This window comes from Aspergillus puulaauensis, chromosome 6 (assembly GCF_016861865.1).
Source record: "Aspergillus puulaauensis MK2 DNA, chromosome 6, nearly complete sequence".
NCBI classification, from domain to species: domain Eukaryota; kingdom Fungi; phylum Ascomycota; class Eurotiomycetes; order Eurotiales; family Aspergillaceae; genus Aspergillus; species Aspergillus puulaauensis.
Genome location: NC_054862.1, coordinates 979072 through 1003848, shown reverse-complemented (window position 1 = coordinate 1003848; position 24777 = coordinate 979072). Strand labels below are relative to the sequence as shown.

Sequence of the window (24777 nt, the reverse complement as noted above, 5' to 3'; positions counted from 1 at the left end):
CACCATTAATACGGGCACTGATGAAAGGGATAGCTGGGTAACACCTAGCCGTGCATGGTCTCCGGTGTGGTGGTCTAGCATCCTCCGAGAGAAGGCTGCTATCACAAGGGGTACATCTTGCAACATCCACCGTAAGAGCCCCTCATGTATTTAGTTTCTCTTCGAGAAGTAGCTAGGACGAATCTGACTTATGGGCCGCCCACGCGTAAAGTCCGATTTTGTTCATCACAGAGACCGGAACAGTGTCTTGCTTCAAACCACAGATATGACGACGGGATAAATGAGAAGATAGACGTTGGATGTGCCATCATGTAATGGCTCTTGTCTGTGAAAAACCTGTGATACCAATCCGAGCAGTAGTGTCTGGTGATTTGAGAGGTGAAGAAGTTGAATGACATGAGATTGGGCCATTTGGTGTGTTTAATAGCATAACATCTCCTCAGACGCGGGTGGTAAGACACATTTCGATCATGCATGGTTGACAATGGCAAATGAAAGTAGTTGGCTGCCTTCCCTTGCTATGGTGCGCCATGCGGGCTTTAAGCAGGCGAATGCTATCATGGCATGCAAAAGGAACTCTGATATGATCGTATGGAGAACAAAATAAACCGAACGGGAGGGAAGAAATATATTAGACAAGGTCAAATCATCCAAATTCCGTTTCGAATAGCGCTCCTCAAATCGAAGATGATACAGAGACGGAATGAGAAAATGATAAACACAATAGGAGAGGTTAAAAGGTGCAAGTGAACGCGGAGGGACATAATCAATAATCAAACACTGAACTTGTACATGACGGCCAACAAGGATGGATTTGTATTTTGTATTTTGTATTTTGTGATACTTTGTGACTGATTGCAATCTCCTCACCAAGATGGCGAGGGCATATCAATATAAAGCGGCCACCGTGTAGGTGAGCGGTTTATACCGACGAAGTGGTAGTATGGGCCGTAGATGTTACGAAGACTAGGACTACAAAGGTGCTTTTTGACCTGAACCAAGATATATTCTTTAGTAGCACGTTGAAAGACGTCAAAAGGGCTAAATACCTTGGTCTTCTTCAACTAGTCAATCCTCATGTTTGTACACGCTTTGAGGCGGGCCAAGGGTCCCCCGAAGGGGCCCAACACGGAGCAGGTTGTAGGAGCAGCAATGCAGAATGTCGAAGGGGCCTCTTAGGAAGTGAAGAAGAGAAGAGGATGAGGAAAGGGGAGAGGGAAACACGAGGAAGGGAGACGATGTGTTGGGAAAACAGCCCAAGTGACCAGAAAAGTGAAAAGGCCTCACCGGCAATGAGACATGACGAGCGCATTACTGCTGAGAGAAGAGAAACCACCTCCCATTTTGAGTCCGGCTTAAAAAAAGACGGGGACATCAGACTGAGAGCTGAGCAACAGCTCACTGACTATTCATCTAACATCTAACCATAAATGCCTCCGGCCAGTCAAGGCCGAAATGCACGATCAGGCGTGCAGACATTTCATCAACACATTATTGGCATAATGAAGAATATTTCTGCGTGGCAGGAGCACCAAGCAGGAGATACTAGCACGCCAATTAGATTTGAGGTAGGCCTGATCCCCTGCTCGTACAAGGAGTAAAACTTGGCTACATCTCAGACTTTTGGTTTCAGGCACATTCAACAAGTGGATGGCAGATGGCGTCAGCCCGCGAGTAGCGCCGACACCATTAGACAGGGGCCCTCAGACAACGTGCATGCATCAACCCCTCCATGACGTACTGTATGACGGCCAGAGCGCTTGAATATCGCAGGTTGCACTTTCAGGCCTGCCTGTCGCGAATGGGGCTTATGCAAGTCACCTCTTAGTGTGAGGGGATGGACGATCGAGAGGTCTGGCCGGGGAGAACTGCACGGAATGACGGGCGCAATTGGACGGACTAACCAACTCCTACAAAACTTAGCTGAGTATGACGAAGCTGGGTGATTTAATATTGCTAATATGGAGTTGTAATGAGAATATGCCTGGGGTACTTAAGGGCTAAACAGACAGCCTATACTGCACCAATCCGGATCGTCTTAAGACTACCATAAGGACACCACTTTTTAACCACAACACCGATTCTTTCTCGTTATGGCATCAACGGTTATTGACAATACAATCCCCAGCGCTCGCATGGCCATCCCATCAAAGCTGGATAGACAGCCTGCCAAACCCACCATCATCGACATCCGCCAGGATAAAGCAGAGCTCTGCATGCATGATGAGATTATCCAAGGACTACAAGCAGACGAAGGGAACGAAAAGACTCTTCCGACCATGCTACTGTACGACGAGAAGGGACTGCAACTATTCGAGGCCATAACTTTTCTTGACGAGGTTATACCAGACTCCAGCTGGATACAATGACACTTTTGATGCAATCCAAGAAGCCACTCCTGACACTGTCCAGTACTACCTGACCAATGTCGAAATCGAGGTCCTGGAGACTTCCGCCGTCGACATCGTGCGCCAGATCCAGCCAAATCCCATGCTCGTGGAACTTGGGAGCGGGTGCTTTCATTTCCTCCTCTATGCTACCCATTTAACGTAACGAGGAACTGACAATAGATTTCATAGTAACCTGCGTAAGACCTGCATCCTTCTCAATGCCTTCGAGAGACTCGCCCGGCCCTGCCGCTTCTTCGCTCTCGATCTCTCACTCCCGGAACTGCAGCGCACCCTATCTGCCATTCCTGAATATAGACACGTCTCGGCTGTCGGGCTGCATGGTATGTCCCACTAGTATAAGTACTTCGTTATGCGAGGAGCTAATCCTCTCCAAGGAACCTACGACGACGGTCTCACCTGGCTAAAACGTTCTGAGAACTCTTCGACGCCCAAGTGCATCATGAGCCTGGGCTCATCCATCGGAAACTTTGGCCGTGCCGACGCAACTGGCTTCTTGGAGCATTTTTCCAATATTCTTGTTCCGGGTCGTGATTCTTTGCTTATCGGGCTTGATGGCTGTCAGGATTCTTCTAGGGTGTATGTACCTTCTCCCTTTCCAACGTATGGTCTATAGAAACCGACACCCTCCTTTTGATATACCAGGTACAAAGCATACAACGACGAGCGCGGAACAACCAGACAATTCATACTGAACGGGCTCGTGCATGCGAACAGAATCCTAGGAGAAGAGGTCTTCAAGGCTGAAGACTGGGAATACGGTACGCTACAGCACTACCTCCACCACTGAACGCGTCTTTTTGGGCCTTGCTATGTTGGCTAACAACACTAACCCAGTGGGCGCCTACGACAAGTCCGAAGGCCGACACCAGGCGTTCTACGTGCCCAAGAAAGACGTCCAATACGGCCAGATCCTCATCAAGGCAGGTGAGAAGGTCCGCGTTGAGGAGAGCTACAAGTACTCGCCACTGCAGCGGACCGCGTTGTGGACGGGGGCCGGCCTGCGTGAGACCGCACGATTTGGGGCTGAGGTTGGGGATGTTCCCTACTGTGAGTTAATGAACTATGGTTATTGTTTACGTTGCGGTGCTAAGCCAGAATCTAACTGGGACCTAGTTATTCACCTATTGACCTCATCGCATGCTGGATCGAGTAGGCAGTAAATGGATCCATGATGTTGGGTGACTCCCTGGGACAAGGCGAATATTGTTGATACTACAACGTTTGACTACGTACACTTTGAGTAGGCTTTAGATGATAGAGCAGGTAATTGACTTTGGTATTCCGTAATCGAACCACTAGAGCCCGTTATAGAGTAGTGCTTAGAGGCAGGAAGTACTTGAGAGACGAGTGATGCGGATGGTTTACTACCCAAATGCCAATTTAAAGAAGCGGATAACGAACATAACCATTATATTAAGAGTAGGGTATCAAGAAGTGCTATCTGAATTTGAGCCTAGAGTTTCCGCGAGCCATTTACCGGCGTGGGAGAGTATTTCATTAGAGTCCGGCCGTAACCCGATATTGGATTTTTCAGATTCCTCAGGAACAGAGATAGAGGAAAGGGTGACTCGATCTTTGCCGAACCCACTTTCCCTCCCCCAGAAACATGCCCGGCGCATGACGTCTACCATATCGGCAGCCTGATTCGAGAGTACCGTGTGATTTTGATTTCGTCTGCGTTTCAAATGTTTATGTTCGGGGTGATCAGCGGATTCGCTCTCCGGTGCCGATACTGTGGACTCGTTTGTGCTCTGTTTGGAAGGTTGATGGGTGAAGAGACGGATCCAGGGCAGTGAAACTTCGAGGCGTTCAATAGGTTCACGGCTGTATCTACCAGGCGGTCCACTGGAGCCATAATCCAGCCCGTACGGAGGCCACCGCGAGAGAGCTTTGCGACGGCGAACTAGATGGTTATCGTCTGGATTTGGATGTTGAACATTCAAAGCCCCTTGCTCATCGTAGAGACGATCATCTGGGATATAGGCATCCCATAAATCGCCAGGCTCTTCGTCGTGCTCGTTCGACACCCGTACAGGGATGGGATGCTCGGGATCGGTGAGGTATTTTGGGAACACCTTTGGCACATACTTCCCAGGAGATCGGAGAAATAGCATCGGTGAGGCGAATGAATCAAAGTATCGTTCCTGTGTCGCGAAAAGCCTCTCCCGAGCTTCTAGCAGGGGAACTAAGTCTTTTGGCACCTGTCGTCTTCTAGGGATGTCACGAGACGCGGTGCAATACTCATCTAGAGAAGTCCAATCGCAAACGGGGTCTAGGGCTGCCATTGTATGAACCAAACGAGGCTCCGTGAGCGCTAGCATAAGGGCTAGAGAGCCTCCAATGTGCGTGCCGAAGAGGCCAATGCGCTTTGGTTGGAGGTTTTGCATAACCCAGTCAAATCCAGCTAGCGTGTCATGAACTGGTGTCGGGTAGCGATAATATAAACTCTTTGGTTGTGTATTACTGCCAACTCTTAATTGTAGCGGAACCTGGCCCTCGTCATATGGTATTTCACCTAGACGATAATCGATGGTAACCACAGTAGAAGACGTCACGTCCGCCAGCACCCGCGCAGCAACAATGTCGTTCGCCATATGGTGGGAGGGGACATCCTCAGATTCATTATTCAGAGCAGTGACAGATGGATCATTCCCAGTTTCAATTCTCGACAAGCTCTGGAATAGTGGCCCTTGAGGAAGTCGAATAATCACATTCGCAGACGCCACATTCGCAGGCTTTGGTTGAACCACACTGTCAATCGTTATTATCATCACGATTATGCTTATTAATAAATTAAACAAAACATACCTCAGGGAAACATATCCATTTCCCCCAACAGGGACTTTGTAGACATCCTGAGTGTACGAGGACGCGAATCTCGCAGATCCAAAGAATTGGTGGCAACGCAGGCTCTGTGCAATGTAAGGCCTCCGATATCTTATTTGGGAGACTCTACAAAGCCGCAGCCGCGGAAGTGATATAAGCATTGATGGACCTAAATGCCGCATATCACTGTATCGTCATGGTGCTGGCCAGATGGTTGAAGGAGCTGAGGCGCAGGTAAATAGCATGAGTGACATGGATACCTATACGCTAAACCACTTTAGGAAATACACTAGCCACTAAGGTTTAATCCCTAGCACAGCCATGAATGACTCTATATTATTGCAAAATGGTAAGGTAATGGTTTTGAATCAAATAGTTGTATATTGAAAAAGTGTATCGGCTATCAAATTAATTAGGAGAGTGTTACACGCTATATGTAAATTTTGAACGCCAAAACGCAAGAACAACTGGAAATCTGGGCCTATACATGGCGCTCTAAACAAGCCGTAGTATATAATATAACAATTTTGAACGTTCATTCGAACTGCATGGCGAGCAGTCGCGATCCCTTCTCTGAGGTCGCACTGACTGCTGGATCATCCATGTCAAGAGCTGCCTCGGGCTCAAAATCCGGTGCAGGACGGACGACCTCAAGTGACAGCATCTCGTCTTTCGAATACACACGCATCCCAACCACACAGACCGCATTCCATGGGTCAGTTTGGGATGCGAGATCACCGCAGAATGATGTCTGCGTACTGAGAGCTCTTGTCACGGGTTCCTCATGAGGCATGTCGATCTCCGAGTCGAACTCGAACCCTTCTAGGAGCTCAGCGTCACGGTTGCGGGTGTGGCGGCGCTGACGGCTGATGGAGTTCGTTGAGCGATGGCGGCTGGTATGGGTGGAGAATGTATCGAGTGAAGAGCTAGGCGTGGGTAGTGTATGGGTTTCATCAAATTTGATGCTCGGGACCGAGCCGTTCTTGAGCGGCTTCGTGGCAACACCGTTTGTGTGACCGTTCAAGTCTGATGGTGACTCTACGGGGCTGTCCTCGAGTACCCGTTCGGCCTCAGGCTCAGAACTCTTGCCATTTATATGGAGTCTGGACGCTTTTGCGGCCAGTCGCTCATCAGCTCTCATTCTGCGAGCCATGAGCTTTTGTTCACGAATCCACTCGCGCTGCAGCCTCTTCTTTGTCTCGTCGCGCAGCCTCTTTCGCTCAGCTGTTTTTCGTTGGCGCTCGTGCTCTTCACGTTCTTCTCTTTCCGCTTCAGTTTCAATGACAATACCCTTGGCGTGAGCTAGGTCATATGAGAGGCCAATTTGCACCAGCTTCTCACGCCGCGTAGGTGCTAGTTCTCTGACAGCGTCCTCCGTAGATACAGCATCATGCTGACGATAGGCCGTGATTTTCATGAGGATGTGATAGGCTCCAGGCTCGAGATCGACTTCTGCATTGGTGGACCGAGAAATGAGGCAGTTGTTGACACTTCGTACAATGTAGTCGTTTTCACCCTCCCGCTGAAGGCGGAACTTCAGGACGAAGTTATATTCACCAATGAGGCCTTTAAAATAGCGTGTGTCCAGCTTTTTCATATTAGTTGTGTCTGAGCGTAGTGTAGTATTGAGACTAACCTGAGATAAAACAAGAATAACGGGACCGGGCTTGGTCACGTTCAACTTGAATTTGGTAGTATGGTAGTCTGCAGACCAGGGAACGTTCAGGCTGGTCCACTGTTGCGTAATTGTCCATTCCGGTCCAAACAGACGCGTGCGATCGAAGTGTTGATACTTCTTCAGCAGGTCATCGTACGATATCCAGAAGAACTGCAGTCTCAGAGTCAGCAAAGGTAAACATTCTGTGGGGAGCGAGACGTACACCATCGTTACCGAACTTGTGGTTAAGCTTCTCCATCCACTGGGGTGTCCATTGCTCGGAGCCATCGCTCCAGGCACCACTCCATTCTTTCTTTCCCCAAGGATTCCTGATATTGTTAGCACAGCTGGTTACAGTGAATTATTGGTTTCCCATACCGTAACTTCACCAAGCGCTTTCCTTCAATCTCCCTGACATCCATGATTGAGTAGGAGTGATTCTCGGAAATACCCTTCCTGTCCTTTGGAGGACTGGGATGGTTCGGGGTAAGCCAGTCCGAGTATAGGCCCGTGCCGCAGCCAAACAAGAACTCCTTGTTGACCTGCATGAGCTCCTCATCCCAGAACCTATCCTTGTCTAGGATATTGTTGGTGAGGATATCAGACGTTACACCGCCAGTCAAGTCTTCAACTGCCTCACTAAAAGAAAGGTCAGCGGAATCATAATCTCCAATTCATGTGGAGGTCGTACCCAACGAAGCCACCTTCAATGGCCGAATAGTCACCATGCGCCTTGGCATACGCCTTCTCCAGTAAAGGAAGCCAGGTCTCGTTTTCGTCCACGCATTGAGCGAAGTAAAGAGCACGCGAGCCGGTTTGGAAAACTTTACGATATTCCTCCTCAGTGTCCTTTCGGTTGATGTCGTCCCAAATGGGTCGTTCATCGACCGACTCGTCGTAATCAGCGGCGCGTAGGTAGAGCTTGTCATCCACAATACATTGCTGCCAGTCGCCGTCTAGAAGACCATATTAGATAACTGCACCAGCGGCTTCGGTGACCTTTACTCACCTCTGTAAAATACAAAACCATAGACCCCGACCTGCTCATCTCGGTGAACACAGATCTTGTCTATTAGTTCCTCTTTATTTCCCATTGTGCAAAGCGCAGCCATGAACCAACAGTCGCCGTCACGCCCTTGGCGTACATCTGAAGCGGTCGGCCCATTGACATAGAACTGAGGGTTTTCAAAAATCTCCTATAATCGCGGATGACCCATTAGCCTTGTCCTTTTCGTATCTGTTGTGTAACGACTTACAGTAACTCTCTTCACACCCTTAGGATGCATATACATATTATCGTTGTCAAGACCATTCAAGCAGTTTCGCGGCCCGTTTTTGAGGTCCATCTCGATATCGAAATGTGGATCGGTGTATCGCTGATTGAGACGCCTGCATTCTTTTGCGATCCGCTCGACGGCCCGGTAGCATTCTTTGCTAGCTTGCTCATACGACTTCCCCGCACCTTGCGCCTTGACGACTCCCTTGGGGAGCCGCGCGGCCTTGGAACGAGCATATGGATTGTCCGGCAGAACAGTGTATACTTTGCCAGGGAATCTGGAGTTGAACTGCTCCCAGAATTGCTTCACGTTTTCCTGGGGTGGCTGTCTAGGTCGCATTCTGCTACCAGAGCGAGACGACAGCGGCGGAGTGAAGACCATGTCTGGATAATCGTCTTCAACATCCAAGTTCGCCATAGTTGCGAACGGTAGTTGAACACGGGAAGGAACTAGTAGGTATTTCTATGGAACAAAGAAGATTGGAGCTCGGAATAAGAGGGAGAGAGAGAAAAAAATTGGAAAAATTGTTGGTAAAGAAATGAAGATAAACAGCGTGAGCTCCGTTCTCAAATAAGCTGGTATCGCCCGTTGCAGCCCCGCATGCTTTGGCGGCTGAGTAAAAATGGTTCGAGCGAGCATCGAACTACTGAGGAATCCAATATCACGGCCAGCCAATCGGCATGACTGACTTAATGCTGGACTCTCAGCGCGGACTGGACAACCGACAGGCAGGTCGCTCGGTGTTTCAGATGCAGACGATGCTTGGCCTGACGAGCCTATGGCCCGCTAAGGAACCCACGTTGATCAGCCGGGGCTGAGCATGGATGAGAAAAAATAGCACCGCACGGTTGCGATTATTAAAACACGAATACGTCGAATTCTTAGAAATCAGCCTTCTATTTCCCTATTATTACCACGCTGACGGGCTGTGGTGTCTCGGAAACCAAGGGGCCAAAACTCTCTGACCCAGGGATCTGGCCAAAGGCTGGATATTTGCGTCTCCAAGGTTGGACTGCATGAGGCGACAGACGGCATGACTGGTCGACGAAAAGAAGACACGAGCTCAGTGTGCCCGGACGACGGCCGCAGTGACTGATTGAGGCGTCCGCAATTGAAACGTTGACTGGTTCCCAGCCGGAGGAGAGTTTCCCAAGTTGTTAAACTCGCATGATTTAGCGCAATCTTCGTGAAGACCTTGCCTGAAAATTGTTAGTCGCCTGAGGCTGTGCCAGCGGTCGAGCTGAGGGTGGACGGGTTTTTGGCAGGGCTGAACGGCCATCAACCAATAATCAGCGATCAAATGCGAGAATGTCGCGAGGTCGGCGTTGCCCGAGCCGTTTCTCTCCCTTGCATCGTGTCAAAGGAGCGTTAGAGTCGCTTGGAGATCCCATCGACCAAGACACGGAGCGGTCAGTGCTGCTAGATAATGCGCGATATTGACAACTTGTGGTTGAGAGGATGGAAGTAGAATCTTGGAACCGGAGTGGGCGGAGCGGGAGGGGCCAGACAGTGACAGTGGACACAATGCCGAGATGGAGTCAGTCACTGGTGCACGGGCGAAAAGATAAAAATGGCCCTCCATGTCGGACTGCAGGACCGCAGGTGGCCCTGGGCAATCTCGATGCATCTAATCAGCTCCCATTATTCTCCGTCGCCCTTCTGTCACTTCCCACGCTGCTTACGAACTTGATTGAAATGGGCATGCACTGCAGTAACTAGGAACATATATTGAAAAGAAAAAATAAAGTCCTTGGAGTATCCATAGCCTAATTTCTTTCCTGCCAAATCACTCCATGACAAACGCCCCGAACAAAAGAAAGAAAAAGAAAGAAAAACAGGGCACGGTACAGTGTAACAAGACGCCGGGATCCAGGGGTGAAGCCGGTCGGCCCAAGAACAAGAACGTATGTCAGCCGCATCGTCACCACCTGCAAGAATCCCGGTTCAACCCCTGTCGGCCACAGCCATTGGTATACGAACGTAGATTACATATAAACGAAACTCATGAGTCATTCAATCAGTGGAAGCCATTGCGCTTGGTGCGACCAGAATAGTGCGAGCTGCCGTTCTGGAAGTAGGGGTGCATGCAGGCCTGTTTGGCCGAGAGGCGCCGGGCCGGGTCATACTCAAGTAGGGCCTCCAGGAGGTCAAGGCCATCCTTTTCGAGGCCAGGGACCAGATTGTGGGTCTCTTCGCGCTTCCACTTGGGGAAAGTGGCCTTGTAATCAGGGAAGGAGGTAACTCCTGGCCAGAGGGCTTCATCTGGAGTACCAAGTAGTCTAAGGATTAAAGATTAGACGGTGTATTTGTGAGCTGAACTGGGAAAAAGCGGTCATACCGGAAGATCTTGAAGATCTCATCGATTTCGGAATCTCCAGGGAACAGCGGCTTGCGAGTACACATTTCAGCAAAAATGGCACCACAAGACCACATGTCAACACCTGTGGAGTACTGGCGGCCACCCAGAAGGATTTCAGGGGATCGGTACCATAGCGTCACCACCTAAAGAGAGCGTTAATGGCCAACTCCTACTATCATGAAACAGTGGGAAATACCTCGTGTGTGTAGGTTCTTAGGGGAACACCGAATGCCCTTGCCAGTCCAAAATCGGCCAGTTTCAGGTTACCGTCACGGTCGATCAGGAGGTTCTGAGGTTTCAAGTCACGGTGTAGGACTCTGTGGCTGTGGCAATAACGGATGCCCTCAATCAATTGTGCCATGAACTTTTTGACCATCGCATCTCCAAGACCCAGGTTCCTGCTGAGAGAGGAACCGTCTGGCAAAACCTTGCCGCGTCCACCCTCACTGACCGGCAGTGCTTCCATGTATTTCTTGAGATCGAGGTCGAGGAATTCGAAAACAAGATACAGCTTGTGCCCATCTGCATGCACGATGTTGAGCAGTCGAACAATGTTTGGGTCGTTCATTTCCTTAAGCAGGGAGATCTCGCGGATCGCGGTGCTTGGTACGCCTTCATCTTCAGCTTCGAGCCGGATTTTCTTCAATGCAACGATGCGGTTCGGGTGGGTGAGTTCACGAGCCTTGTAAACAACACCGTAGGTTCCTGGAGGCGCACAACAGTTAGCACAAATGACACATTGGATAGAAAGCAGCTGCGCAACGGATTGGAGTTGTCACGTACCCTCGCCGATTTTCTCAATCTTCTGATAGTTCTCCATGTTGATCACTTAACAGCCGCTGCTTATCAAAAGGACGCGGTATGATCGTATTTTGCCGAGCCCCGATGGAATTGGAACGAGTGCAATGTGAGGCAGAGTCCACCAGCGTCGTGGGGTGCAGGACACAAGTCACAAGTTCGACTGCACGGCAACAATGAAGGCCGTGATGTTGCCCCGGGACAAAGGCGCAGAAAAACAACCGCCGTGGAGGACAGGGTTCGATCGATTGGTCTGCGAGGGATGGGGGTATATCGAGCGGGGCGAGCAAGGGGAGAGACCCAATTCCCAATCAAGGGCTAGCGATATCCGACGATAACTAAATTTACTTACCTGGTCGGTCGAGTCGGGGAATTCCTGTTCAATTGAGGGAGAGTGGTTTTCGTTTGGCCCTCCTGGTGGGGGGAACGAAACGAAGGCGGTCAACTAATTGCAGCTGTACACAAACAAACCCGCGTTTTGGGAAGGCGGTGGGCGCGCAGCAACTTGGCCAACAACATACAGACAACTTGACAGTCTAAGCTTCGTCATATTCTGTTCCCTGCACAAGATAGTAGAACTCAAACTAGTTCAAAATCAAATATATATGCTGACACTGTCCTACTAAGTAGGCTGGCGCCCGGAAGAAGCCAAATGGCTTTCACACCGCGGCAATCAGCAAATGCATACTTATCACAGATGCAAATAAAGCTCTAAGTCTTAATTAAAATAATACAGAAATATGTGTGCTTTACATTGGGTTCAGAAAAGCACGTGTGGTGGTTGAATTATATCGATATGCAGAATACGTCCCTTTCCCCAGCTACTTTCCGTCAGTATGTAGAAGCACTGAAACAGAACGGCAATTTTTTAGGAACCTAGCTTTGACAAAGGGAGAAACCTGGGGCTAGTTTGTATTGTGCCTGCGTGACTCATTGCTGGGTAATGGTTCCGTTTCGTATAAAGACAGACTCCTTATACCCTTTTACACCCCAAAAGTCTAATCATAAAGCCACTTTCTTTAAACAAAGATATTTCCATTCAGTCTCGAAATGACAGCCATCCCAAACCTCAGAGCAACGCTCCGCACTCTCCCCGTCCTCCAATCCCCATCCACCAAAGCCATCGACCTCAACGACTTTCCCTCAACCCCAGAAGAAGCCTTCATAGCCTGGTTAAACGAAGCCATTTTAGCCGGAACTCAAGAACCACACGCCATGACCCTCTCAACAGTCGACCAACATGGCTGCCCAGATGCCCGTGTACTCAGCCTCAAGGACGTCGACAGTCGTGGCTGGCATTTCGCTGTGAATGGACACAGTCCCAAGGCCGAACAACTTGATCTAAACCAGAACGTTGCCCTAACTTTTCACTGGCGTGAGGTTGGGCGGCAAATCCGCATCCGCGGAAAGGCTGCGCTGTTGTCCGAGGAGGAATGTAGGAGGGATTTTCAAGAGAGGCCAGTTAGATCTAAGGTTGCTATGCTAGCTTCGAAACAAAGTCAGAGGCTTGAGAGTCGCGGGGAGCTCGATGCTCGGGTGCTGGAGGTGGAGGAGGGGCTTTTGGAGGGAGCGGACTTGGGTTTGATGGGCGAGTCTGCCTTGAGGGTGTATGCAGTCAAACCTAGCATGGTGGAGTTTTGGCAGGGGTCGCGAGATCGACTTCATAGAAGAATACGTTTTATTACTAATGGGGATCGTGATGCCTGGGTGAAGGAGCTACTGTGGCCTTAGCTTAGGGCTGCATTGGGTGCGCTATCCAAACCTAAAGTCAGCTACGAACAGCGCATTTAGATGAGAATGAAACTCGTATTCTACTTGCTATGCTGAGTAAGATAACCAATTTGAAGATACATGATAAAAGTAAGTAAGCTATGGTGATACAATTTGCCAACATGACGCTGTGGCGATTGAACAAGTATAAAGTAGAGGATTGTGGCAAAGGAAGGACTTGATTCCTGCGTTGTAGCTGTCTCGAATGGTCAAAGAAAACTTATTAATAAATATATAATTAGTAAACTTCAGCTTGGCTTGTGGCATGTATGACTTACTATCTAATTTAGTAATAGAATAAGCAGTTGCAGACCTAAGCAAGGGTATTTGCCTGCTCACTACCTGCCTGCTTGGACCATGTACCTTCTGCACATCACAGGACCAGGTTCTTGAACCGCCCCTCCATGTCACTGAGTTCCTTCAGTCCCTTGAACCGCTCCTTTAGGCCCTTTAACCGTTCCTCCAGGCGGTTGAGCCGCTCCTCCAGATCTTTGAACCGCTCTTCCAGGCCCTTGGACCGCTCGGGCCACCCTGTAATGCTCCTCCATAGATCTCCGTAGACCACTTTGGCCATGTCCCACAGATGAGGCGGAATTGTAGGGTTCCCATAGTGTTTAATAATTCCCAAATAGTCGACACGGGCAGCCAAAGAGCTCCAACCTTCACCTGACCCTTTATACAGACACGCATTGGTCTTCTGGGACGACCACCACCTAGGAAGCAAGTCGGGTCTACTTTCTGCAAGATTCAGGAATTGACGAAAGTCATCACGGCTGTCGGGAACCACTCGGAAGACATCGTTCGGGTCGGCTTGTCTGGTCGACGTAGACCTGGTGTCGCGGTAGAGACGATAGGCATCAATGATGATCTCGTAGGCTTCATCCTCGGAGCGATAATACAGCAAGATACGGCTGGGGGACTTTGGGCCAGGGGAGTGGATTGAAGCAGCGAGGCTTTTGGAAGGTGGGTGGGAGCTAGAATTGGCGTCCCCCCAACAGACGTTTTGGTGGTTTTCCCAGTTTTGTTCCAGGCACTCCCAAGAGCAGTAATACTGGTTCGTGCATCTTGAACAACACATGAAGGTGGTTTCGCTGGACTCTTTTGTCTCGCAGACGGCACAGACAATATCAGACATCGTGGGTAGTTTGGATGGTGCAACTGTTTCTCAGAGGATGTTCTTAGAGGGTTCAGTATTTGAAGACGGCTTCTAGATTAGGAAAGATGGAAGAAGGAAAAGAAGAAGGCCTGGAAAGGAGAGCGGTATGATAGATATAATGAGAAGGGGAATCCCGTTTGTTGGGGACCGGCGAGTGAAGCAACGGGCATAAAGGAAGAGATCACCAACGCAGGCCAGTTGGAGTTCTGTTTGCGTGGAATCTCTGTAGACTACCCTGTCAGTTTATGCTGCTTTGTTAAGCTGTGGCCCTGAGGACGTTGACTGCTTCTCCGAGTTTATTAACTATCGAAACGACGGGTACCTAGATAGCCTTTCTTATGCAGATGCATGCCGATGGGGAAAGCCTCCAGTAGGCCTCAAGGGTAATCCCGCTTCCTCGTATGCCATGTCAATTATTTTCGCCTGCTTAAGACTATCCTCGTTGCTGAACCAGAGGCCGGAGCCCTCCCTACCCCGAGCACGGTTGACGAACTGCTCGAGTTGATGGCGCCATGAGCTCCAAAATGGCTCTCCAGGTTGATCGAGTCCAGCATCTTTGAACGTATATATCTTTCGAGACTCTTTCTTCGTCCATCGTTTGATGACTCCCTTGGTTTCTCCATCGACCTTCTTGATGATAAACTCATCTTCGATATCGATACGATGCCAGGCCGCTGCCATCAGGAAATTGTTTAGAGTAACTTTGCGAATGTGAAATTTCTTCTGACCACGGCAAAGTCTGTCATCTTCTACCGGCACCTCCTTGTGAACAACCGAGGCTATGAATGTCGGGAGGATGAAAACACTTGCACGCATATCCGTTACGATCTCGCCAACAACGCCATGCGGGAACCGGAAGTTGGCTTCAGCCGCCTCATCACAGAGTCCATTGAGCGGTGCTTTTCGAATGGTGCATTTGGTACACTCTTCAGGTTCAGCACCTATAATCTCCCGCAAGACGCACATCCCGTATGTTCCTAGGTTGAGTAGATTGCCACCACCGGTTTCATACCCAAGCTGAACGCTGGTCTTTGGGATGATATACGATGGAAGCTTGCCAATAGAGACCACGCGGTCTAGGCTCGACCGATCGACCAAGGAAAGGAAGTATTGCCATGATGGCTGGAAACGATGGTGCATTGCTTCGAGTAGGATTGGAGCGTTGGGTTTTTGAAGCACTGGTGACTGGAATAGAGCCTCGGCCTCAATGGCATTGACAACAGCAGGCTTTTCCACGAGAACATGTTTTCCCTTGTTTAGTGCTTTCAAAACCCACTCACAATGCAAGCTAGAGGGAAGCGGGATATAAACAGCGTCGATGGATGGGTCATCGAGGATCGCTGAAGATAGCAGTGGTTAGCTCGAGAGCTCACCAATCTGAGTTTAACTGAGAAGCCTACCATCATAACTCTCATGCACCTGAGTTATGCCGTGTTTATTGGCATACGCCACTGCCCTGTGCTTGTCACGAGCGGCAACAGCCTGGACCTTCACCTCAGGGTGTGTTTTCGCCGGGTTGATCAAGACGCTTTTCCTGGGAAGCGTTAATACTTTCCACAGGCTATTGAAAATACCACCGAAGGTAAGCTGTGCGATCAACTCACGCAATGTTAGCAGCACCAAGAATGCCAAACTTCAGAGCATTAGGTGCCTTTGGAACCTCTGAGGGAGATGACATCTGCCAATTTCGGGCAACGAAACCAAGAAGCGAAGCCATTTTAAAATCGGTGTCTTGTCGAGTTGCTCACAGTCGACCTTGAGCTTCCATTTGTACTGGGGAAGCAGGTGTCATTTATATTTTTGAGGCCACGGGCAGTTTGAGTGGTACACCCGGCCAATTGTGGACAGTTGCACTGAGTTGGTCATTCTCTTCTTCTGCCTACTCTCAATGTCAACACCTTTGGCTTATATTATTTCCATATTGAGAGAGACCTGGTCCTGTGCACACTTACATTTTTGCCGTTTACGGCCTAGCTAGAGAGTAGTGGGAATATAGGATATTAGCAGTGAGAAATATTAGCACGACTTCGCCGCTGACAAATGCCTCCTATTAATAGCTACAAAATCCATCTCTGAGTTTTCCTCGCTGTATCTGTTCCTCGTTTCTCGCATTCATACCCTAGGGGAAATAAGGCCACGCATACCTATGTCGCCATTGAGATGGCCGCCTCTGAATCTACATGCGCCAACGAAGCAGCCGGGGATGCCAAGCGACTACGAAAAAGGTTGCAGAATCGATTAAACCAAAGAGCCTTCAGTATGTGTTTTCGATGTTCAATCTCGTATCTATACTGAATGCTGTGTTTTATATTTCATACGCATTGTGGACTGACTGATGCCCCAGGGTCTCGTCATCAAAACAGAGAGGGCCCGAAAAGCAAAAAGCCCAGGAAAAATAGCCAATATCAAATAAATCGCTGGCGTTTAGATGAACAAGTTGGTTTATCGGCAGAAACACTGTCAAAGGCCACAAATACCGGGAACGACGACCATACCCAAGACAGTTCACCAGATCACTTATCTAGGACAGCCTGGTTACCTCTACCAGTAGATCATCGCTTACTTCATCTCGTGCAGTACAACGTGTTCAGGGGACTAGGCGAGAATAAAAGCGTCCTCCAGCAGCTGACGATGCAATATTGCATAAATAACGAGAGCCAGACCGAACCCTTGTCCGACTATACAAAATTTCCCAACTACTCGGTGATTCTACCAAAGACATCGCTAGAGAGTACTTTCATGGGCTCCCTCGCGCCGACAACTTCTCAGAGGAACATTGCTCACTCATCATGGATAAATTATATCCCATTTCCAACATTGAGAGAGAATCTTATCAAGTGGGAGTTTGCTTTCGATCATTCTGAGTTGGTCAAGGACTTGGTTGGTGATCTAATAAACTCGCATATATTTCTATCGATCCCATCGGGGTTCTCTGAACAGCCAGTGCTTGCTGATAAGCACAATGCCGTACAAGAGACCAGCAATGGAGCCACTTTTGCGCCACAAGCAGGCCTCATTGTCTGGGGAGAGCCCTATCGGGCAGAGAACTGGGAGGCAACACCTGATTTCCTTCGAAAATGGGCATGGGCCTTGGTGGGTTGTCAAGAGTTGATTAACTCGACGAACCATTGGAGGAGAATAAGAGGTGAAAGAACCTTGCGGTTGGTTTCTGTTGATGGTGTTCCAGCTCCGTGAGGGGCATAGATGAGGCCAACGGTTGTGCCTGCCTCCACGTTCGTATGGACCTAGTGTAGAAGTCCATGCTACGTACTGTAATTAAAATCCAAGGTCCATCAAGACTGGGATAGTAAAACCACGCTAGGCAAGTTATATGACTAGCTACAGGGGTCGAGAGTTTGTTGGCGCAGCATTTTCCGCTTTTGGGCGTTTCTCAGCCTTGTGCACCGGTAGTCATTATGTTGGCCAGGCATTGCGGCGTATTTGTTTTTAGGGACAAAGTTTATAAAGCAAGGTTGTCTCAGATCATTTCAGAGTCCTCAACCCTTTTTTTGTTTTTTGAATTCCTCTTGGATTACCTTGGCGTGTCGTTGAAGCTCCCGTGCGAATTTCATCAACCCTTCCGAACCCTCTCCATCCCAACACAATTCACGGCCACTACCATGAATCAGATTGTCGATCACCAGGAGAGACTGATACCTTTTGTTTCTCATGAATTCGGGATTCCGTTGTGTCTTTCGTCAAAGTTCTTTGGTATTGGCCTCTCTTGGCTGCGTCGGACACGAAGTTATGCCTTGACCTCTTCGGTAGATACGACAATCTAGAGGGCTCCAGCTCTGAGTACCCTGACCGGTTTCCTAGTTCATACTGACAGTTCCTGTTGTTAGATGTCGAAGAGCTAACGTCTCAGCTTGATGGCGCAGTTGTGGTTTAGTCAGCGCCACCATCGCAAGCCGTTTTGGAGACAAACAGTGGAGGGAATTTGACCCGTAACGATGTCTAACTCCACCTCGACCCAGCTTTCGACGCCGAACCCGAACGCCAGATGCAACCCAAGTCGGATCCCCGAAAACCTAGATCTCGCGCCAAAGGTGGGCCCGCCTTTGTTTTCGTTGACACTACCGAGTGCCTTGCTGGCGGGCCACATAACGAAGATTCGAGAGTTCTCATCAGACGGCAAGCTGCACGGTCAGGTCGCAAACACCAGCGCACGCAAACTGTGGAACAGGACCAGAATGATACCCAGGGAGGATCTGAAGCATTGGTGCTCCGGGGAGTCGCTGTGAAGCGCGTAGTCCCCACAGAAGACGATGACAGTGTTTATCACTCCATTGCCCCGCAGCCCTCACTCACTGGGTATGAGGCGTTGAGGGTGAAGTTTAATTTTGACATTACCTATCTCGCAAGCTTTACAGATGTCGATTTAGGGAAAACAGCAGCCCTTGCTATACAGAAACAGCCAACTCTGCTTTTGAGCCTTCTCCAGCAACGACCGTTCTCGTTCCTCAGCTTCCTCCCCGGTCGTTATGGCTCCAGCGCTTGCCTTGACGATGCCATGAACTGCCTTGCTGCACAGGCCGGTAATTTGTTTGGCTGTGCGACAAGAACGTCTACTATATCCGCCCTCTACGGAAAAGCTTTGAGAAGCTTGCAGCATGCAATTACTGATGCTAATCTGTGTAGGGAGGCTGATGTCTACTGCGCAACGCGGCTTTTGACACTTTATGAGGTAGATCTGTCTGTATTCCGTTTGGGCGCTAGTTATAACGGGGTGTTAGTTGATCAGTCCGCCTAAATCGAATCACTGGGTTCTTCATAACCGCGGGGGAATAAAATTGCTTGAATCGAGGGGGCCCGAGAATCATCAAACGACATTTGACCGAATGCTTCTAAAAAGTGTGGCGCCATCTATCGTAAGTTCACCAGGCCCATTTGAATGTTAGTTTCCTCCATCAGCATGTATAGTGCGGTTTTTTGTGCTATATACTAACGTTTTTTCAGCTCTTAGACGAAATGTATCAAATGCGAGACTCCAGCATGTTCGAATTACCTGAATGGCAGTCCGTCTTCGAATATGCATCAGCGTGCGAAGCAGACCATGACGCAAGTCTTTGGTGGGAGTTCTTTCGACTCGTCTGCTTCGTCACGGGCGTTGTAACTGAAATGAGAAGCATTTTCACAGCCCCGATTACCCAGTCCGAGTATTCAGCAAGATCCTTGAAAGTCCTCAACCGAGCAAGATGGGTACGGAAAATGTTCCAAGACGGCCACGCCCGTTACCGAACGAGAGAGCCATATCCCTTATCCCTCTTCGATCTTCCTCTTACACCGGAATCACCCGACCGTATTAGACTCCGTGGGTTCTACTTTCACCCATCGATGCAAATTTGTCGGGCAATTACAACTATTTCACCGGACGAGACGGAGCGCGCTGCGGCAGAAGCCGAGGCACAAACGTTAGCAGCGCAGGCGTTGTTGATTCAACACACGACTGTTCAGCTGGCTCCGGTCATGTCGTGGTATTTCACGCAAAAGAATCCCTTTGCCCATTCTATTATAAGGACGAGGGCGGAATGGGCATCTCATAGCAAACTACCGTGGGAAGTGCTACGGGATGACCTGGCGCAGCGGTGGTTGAAGTGGCATTATTCTTGGAGGGTGACACATCTTTCTGAATCGCTGATGGCGGATTCTGATTAAGTATATACTTGCAACACTGTGGTCAATTTATCGCGTGCACTACGTCTCCTGTAGCTGGGTATCTGCTGGTATACTCCTCGCCCACCGAAGACAGACTCACGGAGTACAGTAGGAGACGTCTGGCATTGTCTTACTGCAGCGGCATCTATTGCCGCGCGCGGCTTTTATATCCGAGGGCTTACCCCAGACTTGGCACGCCAGGTATGGAAAAGTAGCAGCTATGAACGCAGGCCTATCGTCAATTAAACATGACCCTACGTTACTGATTATACCTGAATGGAGAGCAAGCCCTCGCTGCGGTAAAGGCAGCCAAGTTCCCGCCTCTTGGGGAACACTCGGTAAGATCGCGGCCGCTAAGTTGATATCGTTGGAGGATGGCAACGCATGAACATGATACCAGGGAAGAGGACATTAGAGTATGTTCTAAAAACATTAGTAAAGCGAATTATTAACTTATGCCGTATTCTATGTATGCATAGGGAATTGACAACGCTGATGCTCTAAATAAACCCCCCTAAGCAGATGCAGTGCAACAACAAAATATTCATCTATACCTCGAATCAAACCTGCTCTCTCCCATTCTCATTTTCATTTCGTTTCTCAACCTCCAACGAACGTCGCACTGGCGTCAATATCTGACCGGGAGTCCCAGACACATCACCATCATGTTCAGTGTGCCGATTCTCTGCCTCTCCCTCCGCAGGATCCTTCGGCCTCTCTAACCCATGATCCCGAATCAACAAACACGCCAAAAACGCAACCCCAATCAGCGGAACCTGTAAAATAAATACGGCCCTGCTCGCCTGGGCATAAGCATTCATAATTCCGCCCCATACATCCGCAGGCACCGATGACTGCGCCGGCAGCGAATACGCCGAGTTTGAGAGATGCCTATACCCCGGCGGGAGCTGCGAGCGCAGGGTTGCTTGGAGGACAGCACCGGAGACGGCAAGGCCACATGCACCGCCCAAGCAACGGAAGAAGTTCCGGTTTGAGATTACGACGGCGCGTTGCCGCTTCGTGCAGTGTGCCTGGAAGGCGACGAGGGTTGGTTGGAATGTGCACCCGATTCCGATACCCGTTATACCGACTATAACTGCGATTATGGCCGGGTGGGTTGTTGTTTTGAAGAGCAGCATAAGACCCGCGCCTCTGGTTGTTTTTGGTCAGTCTTGTTGCTTTGTTGATTGCGGCCATGGGGTTTGAGTGCTTACAGTGTCCATATGCCGAATCCAAACCATATTACTTCACCGTATCGTTTGTATCGCGAGATATACTGACCGGAGAGCACAGATGATATGGATTGGCAGGCTACCAATGGAGCAGTGAGTGCCGCCGAGACGATTGGGGACCATTCCCGAGCGTTTTGGTAGTAGAGCGGGAGGTAATATAGGTAGGCCTGGTACACTGCGCCTAGGAGGAAACTCTGTAGGAACAGCGCAACAATGACTCTATTTTTGAAAAATTCCACTATTAACGGGTTAGCTTCCCAAGTACTAAGATACAGCATGCAGACAAACATACTCGGCAGCATTGGCAATACAGCAACCCTCCACTCAATGAAGAGAAATGCCACAAGGGACAACGCCCCAATCACGAGCATACTTATGACCATGGGAGAATCCCACTCAAAGTATGAGCCCCCTCCTGAAATGGGGATCAACAGGAAGATAATCCCAATGGAAGAAGCAATGATGCCGAAATAATCAATGCGCTTCAGGCTTGTCTGAAAGCTATCCTTACGCGCATTATCAGGGATGAGGAAGTATCCAACGAAGATCGAGCAAGCTGCCAGTGGCGCAAGCATCCAGAAGAACCCTCGCCAGGTGGATCGGAGGATAAACGCAGCTGCGACGAACGGGCCCACGACATTGGCGAGGCCTAGCGAGGCTCCAAGGATACCCTGATATTTCCCCCTTTGTTCGAGAGTAACCACATCCGAGACAATAATCATGGCGAGTGAGCTGATCCCGCCCCCTGCAACACCTGCCAGGCCACGAAAGACATAGAACATGGCTGCATTCTGGGACAGACCGCAGAGCAGGTCAGCGATGCAGAGAAGGGCCAATGCACACAGGTACACAATCTTCCGGCCAAATATATCTGACAGCCGCCCATAGAGCACACTGAACATTGTATTCGCGATTAACGAAGACGTTCCGGCCCATGATATCGTGTTTTTTCCATCCAACTCCTCTGCAACTGTTGGCAACGTGACGGAGATGCCGTTTTGGTCAACGAACGAGATGAACAGCGATATTGCGAGGCCGGCAAAGACGACCAGGAGCTGACCTCGAGGTAGGATATTGGTTTGGTCATGCAAGGATTTCTCCGCTGCATGTTGTCGAGTGCCTGCCATACCCGCTGAACTAAGGTATGCAAAACATAAAATTCATCAGACAATTCAGAGCAAGAAACAATTTGAAAAGCAGGACAATCCAGACAAATATATAGTCATGACTCAGGCGTGAGACATCAGGCGAAATGCAACAGCGCCAGCGACAGTGTTTTGTGAATGGAATTTTCCTTGCTTCATCTCACTAATACTACTCCGTATACGCGTCGGAGTATGTGCCGACACAATGGCGATGAAAATGGGGCTTGTTATTGGAATTGAAGTCTTAGCACTCTTTCGTCCAGCTCTGACTGGTTGATGTGGGCATCTGGGTCTTTTTGTCCAGAAGGTCAAACTCTGCTACGTATTTTAGTGGCGATCCAAGCATGGAGTGTTGTGGACCTGGCCCTGTCGGACGTCCGACGAACTGTCGGAGCTGTTCCGCTGTTCCGACGGAAGCGCCGTTCGCTGATAATCGGACAGTTTATAGCCTCCGCTTTGCATTTGGCTATCGGAGGCTGGATCGGATAAGCCCTAGTAGGCGCATATGCAGAAGATGTAAAGCAAATCGGACTGCGAAGTGGCGTCAATCAACCACGAGGATGCAAAGTTTTACAGTTCGGCCTACTTTCTTGGTAACAGAATTCAGAGGCAGGAAACCTGGCCAGGGCTCAAATTGCGTATTATGGCCAAATTGAGACTATGAATGGGTATAGAAATCGCAATACAGACCGCAGCAAGGAGATCAATCTAGTTAATGAGAGCAATTCAGTGACCGTATGCTTACATAACCACATCTCGGAGTTCTGCCCTGGTCATGTGATAGCAGCCTCGGTCCAAGCTGCGGGAGGGGCGGTTATTGGCGGCGCCTTTTCCGGGGAAGGGGATCTTCAATTCCACGAGCTTTCTTCTTCAACATCTCTCCTTCATCTACGTGACGACTGAAGAAGCCATTCCTTGTTTGAATAATACCCTGTATACGTTGACCTCAATCCATATGGCTATTCAAACGACAACCGGGCTCACTGCCCGCCTTCTCAAGCGCTCAAGCTTCCCCGCTTCACACCAGTGGCGGAGACAGTTCAGCGCCGCTCGACCGACATTTAAGGAGATTCAGGATGCATACATTATAAGCGCGTCCCGTACACCTACGGCAAAGGTAATTATTAGTCTGTCATTTATTCTGTGTCGTTATTAACGATGGTAGTTCAACGGCTCGTTCGCCTCAGTATCCGCCCCCCAGCTCGGCGCCGTCGCCATCAAGTCCGCTGTCGAAAAGTCCAGCATCCCCGTCGAGAAAGTCACAGATGTGTACATGGGCAATGTACTCCAAGGCTCAGTCGGGCAGGCTCCGGCTCGCCAGGCCTCTATCTTTGCCGGATTGTCGCCAAACGTCGAAGCGGTGACCATCAACAAGGTTTGCGCGTCCGGTCTCAAGGCCGTTGCGCTTGCAGCACAGAACATCCAACTCGGTCTTGCCGAAGCCCAAATTGCCGGAGGAATGGAGAACATGACACGGGTGCCATACTACCTCCCCCGCTCTAGCCAGCTCCCTCCTTTTGGAGAGATCAAGTTGGAGGACGGACTTATCAAGGATGGTCTCTGGGATGTCTACAACCAGTTCCATATGGGCATCTGCGCTGAGACCACGGCGAAGAAGTTTGAGGTTTCGCGAGAGGCTCAGGATGCGTATGCTATCAGCTCGTACGAGCGTGCGCAGAAAGCTTGGAACGAGAACAAGTTTGCAGATGAGATTACGCCTGTGACTGTTAAGACCAAGAAGGGCGAGACAGTGGTCGAGCGTGATGAGGGTTATGAGAATCTACGTGCTGATAAGATGAAGACTCTCAAGCCCGCGTTCTTGAGAGACGGCACTGGCACTGTGACTGCTGGCAATGCCTCGACCATGAACGACGGCGCCTCCGCTCTGGTGCTGGCTAACAGGGATCTTGCCCGCGAGTTTGGTGCTGGAAAGCGTGCTCTGGCTCGCATTGTTTCTTCTGCTGATGCTGCCGTTGATCCGGTTGACTTCCCAGTCGCCCCGGCCAAGGCTGTTCCCATCGCCCTTGAGCGGGCCGGTATCACCAAGGATCAGGTTGCCGTTTGGGAGTTCAACGAGGCGTTTGCCGCTGTTATTGAGGCCAACAAGAAGGTTTGTTGCTCTTACCTGTACAAACTTAGTAGATTATTGCTAACCGCATTAGATTCTTGGTCTCGAGAACGCAACCGTCAACGCCCTTGGAGGTGCCATTTCTCTCGGCCATGCTCTTGGTAGCTCAGGTTCTCGTATTCTTACGACTCTGTTGCACCAGCTGCAACCCGGCGAGTATGGAGTTGCTGCTATTTGCAACGGCGGTGGAGCTGCGACTGCGCTTGTTGTGCAGAAATTGGACCGTGTGGATTAACTCAATTGATAGTGTTATATTAGCGTAGGCAAATCAAGCGATGTACATATTTTCCTTTATATATTTTCCAATGTCTTAAGTCTTTGAAGTAATGGGATTGGAGCACGAATAGTGGCATCCTGCCA

At 49.7% G+C, this 24777-nt stretch overlaps 11 protein-coding genes across 11 annotated transcripts; 5 read left to right on the top strand and 6 right to left on the bottom strand.

Moving 5' to 3' along the window:
* Positions 1 to 2093: 2093 nt before the first annotated feature.
* Positions 2094 to 3571, top strand: APUU_60426A (class I SAM-dependent methyltransferase; the record flags this gene model as incomplete). The annotated part of the gene is made up of 7 exons (XM_041693665.1): positions 2094 to 2339; positions 2413 to 2513; positions 2580 to 2731; positions 2786 to 2987; positions 3054 to 3169; positions 3246 to 3458; positions 3525 to 3571. The coding sequence occupies 7 exons, from the start codon at positions 2094 to 2096 to the stop codon at positions 3569 to 3571; spliced, it is 1077 nt and encodes a 358-aa protein (XP_041559572.1).
* Positions 3572 to 3838: 267 nt separating this feature from the next.
* APUU_60425S (uncharacterized protein) lies at positions 3839 to 5419 on the bottom strand (the record flags this gene model as incomplete). The annotated part of the gene is made up of 2 exons (XM_041693664.1): positions 3839 to 5162; positions 5220 to 5419. The coding sequence occupies 2 exons, from the start codon at positions 5417 to 5419 to the stop codon at positions 3839 to 3841; spliced, it is 1524 nt and encodes a 507-aa protein (XP_041559571.1).
* Positions 5420 to 5772: 353 nt separating this feature from the next.
* On the bottom strand, positions 5773 to 8588 carry APUU_60424S (calpain-like protein; the record flags this gene model as incomplete). Its single annotated transcript, XM_041693663.1, has 7 exons — positions 5773 to 6825; positions 6874 to 7065; positions 7118 to 7223; positions 7273 to 7533; positions 7586 to 7850; positions 7904 to 8090; positions 8151 to 8588. 7 exons carry the CDS (start codon positions 8586 to 8588, stop codon positions 5773 to 5775), a joined length of 2502 nt encoding a protein of 833 aa, XP_041559570.1.
* Positions 8589 to 10188: 1600 nt separating this feature from the next.
* Positions 10189 to 11350, bottom strand: nimX (cyclin-dependent serine/threonine-protein kinase CDC28; the record flags this gene model as incomplete). The annotated part of the gene is made up of 4 exons (XM_041693662.1): positions 10189 to 10450; positions 10510 to 10673; positions 10727 to 11235; positions 11314 to 11350. The coding sequence occupies 4 exons, from the start codon at positions 11348 to 11350 to the stop codon at positions 10189 to 10191; spliced, it is 972 nt and encodes a 323-aa protein (XP_041559569.1).
* A 1028-nt stretch (positions 11351 to 12378) lies between these two features.
* On the top strand, positions 12379 to 13059 carry APUU_60422A (pyridoxine/pyridoxamine 5'-phosphate oxidase; the record flags this gene model as incomplete). The annotated part of the gene is made up of 1 exon (XM_041693661.1): positions 12379 to 13059. One exon carries the CDS (start codon positions 12379 to 12381, stop codon positions 13057 to 13059), a length of 681 nt encoding a protein of 226 aa, XP_041559568.1.
* A 412-nt stretch (positions 13060 to 13471) lies between these two features.
* Positions 13472 to 14233, bottom strand: APUU_60421S (uncharacterized protein; the record flags this gene model as incomplete). Its single annotated transcript, XM_041693660.1, has 1 exon — positions 13472 to 14233. The coding sequence occupies one exon, from the start codon at positions 14231 to 14233 to the stop codon at positions 13472 to 13474; it is 762 nt and encodes a 253-aa protein (XP_041559567.1).
* Positions 14234 to 14590: 357 nt separating this feature from the next.
* On the bottom strand, positions 14591 to 15971 carry APUU_60420S (Gfo/Idh/MocA family protein; the record flags this gene model as incomplete). The annotated part of the gene is made up of 3 exons (XM_041693659.1): positions 14591 to 15594; positions 15655 to 15788; positions 15859 to 15971. The coding sequence occupies 3 exons, from the start codon at positions 15969 to 15971 to the stop codon at positions 14591 to 14593; spliced, it is 1251 nt and encodes a 416-aa protein (XP_041559566.1).
* A 443-nt stretch (positions 15972 to 16414) lies between these two features.
* On the top strand, positions 16415 to 17449 carry APUU_60419A (uncharacterized protein; the record flags this gene model as incomplete). The annotated part of the gene is made up of 2 exons (XM_041693656.1): positions 16415 to 16511; positions 16599 to 17449. The coding sequence occupies 2 exons, from the start codon at positions 16415 to 16417 to the stop codon at positions 17447 to 17449; spliced, it is 948 nt and encodes a 315-aa protein (XP_041559565.1).
* An 808-nt stretch (positions 17450 to 18257) lies between these two features.
* APUU_60418A (uncharacterized protein) lies at positions 18258 to 19912 on the top strand (the record flags this gene model as incomplete). The annotated part of the gene is made up of 3 exons (XM_041693655.1): positions 18258 to 18941; positions 18991 to 19125; positions 19214 to 19912. The coding sequence occupies 3 exons, from the start codon at positions 18258 to 18260 to the stop codon at positions 19910 to 19912; spliced, it is 1518 nt and encodes a 505-aa protein (XP_041559564.1).
* Positions 19913 to 20472: 560 nt separating this feature from the next.
* On the bottom strand, positions 20473 to 22271 carry APUU_60417S (uncharacterized protein; the record flags this gene model as incomplete). Its single annotated transcript, XM_041693654.1, has 3 exons — positions 20473 to 21064; positions 21127 to 21382; positions 21437 to 22271. The coding sequence occupies 3 exons, from the start codon at positions 22269 to 22271 to the stop codon at positions 20473 to 20475; spliced, it is 1683 nt and encodes a 560-aa protein (XP_041559563.1).
* Positions 22272 to 23244: 973 nt separating this feature from the next.
* APUU_60416A (thiolase family protein) lies at positions 23245 to 24652 on the top strand (the record flags this gene model as incomplete). The annotated part of the gene is made up of 3 exons (XM_041693653.1): positions 23245 to 23406; positions 23455 to 24399; positions 24452 to 24652. The coding sequence occupies 3 exons, from the start codon at positions 23245 to 23247 to the stop codon at positions 24650 to 24652; spliced, it is 1308 nt and encodes a 435-aa protein (XP_041559562.1).
* Between the last annotated feature and the right edge of the window lie 125 nt (positions 24653 to 24777).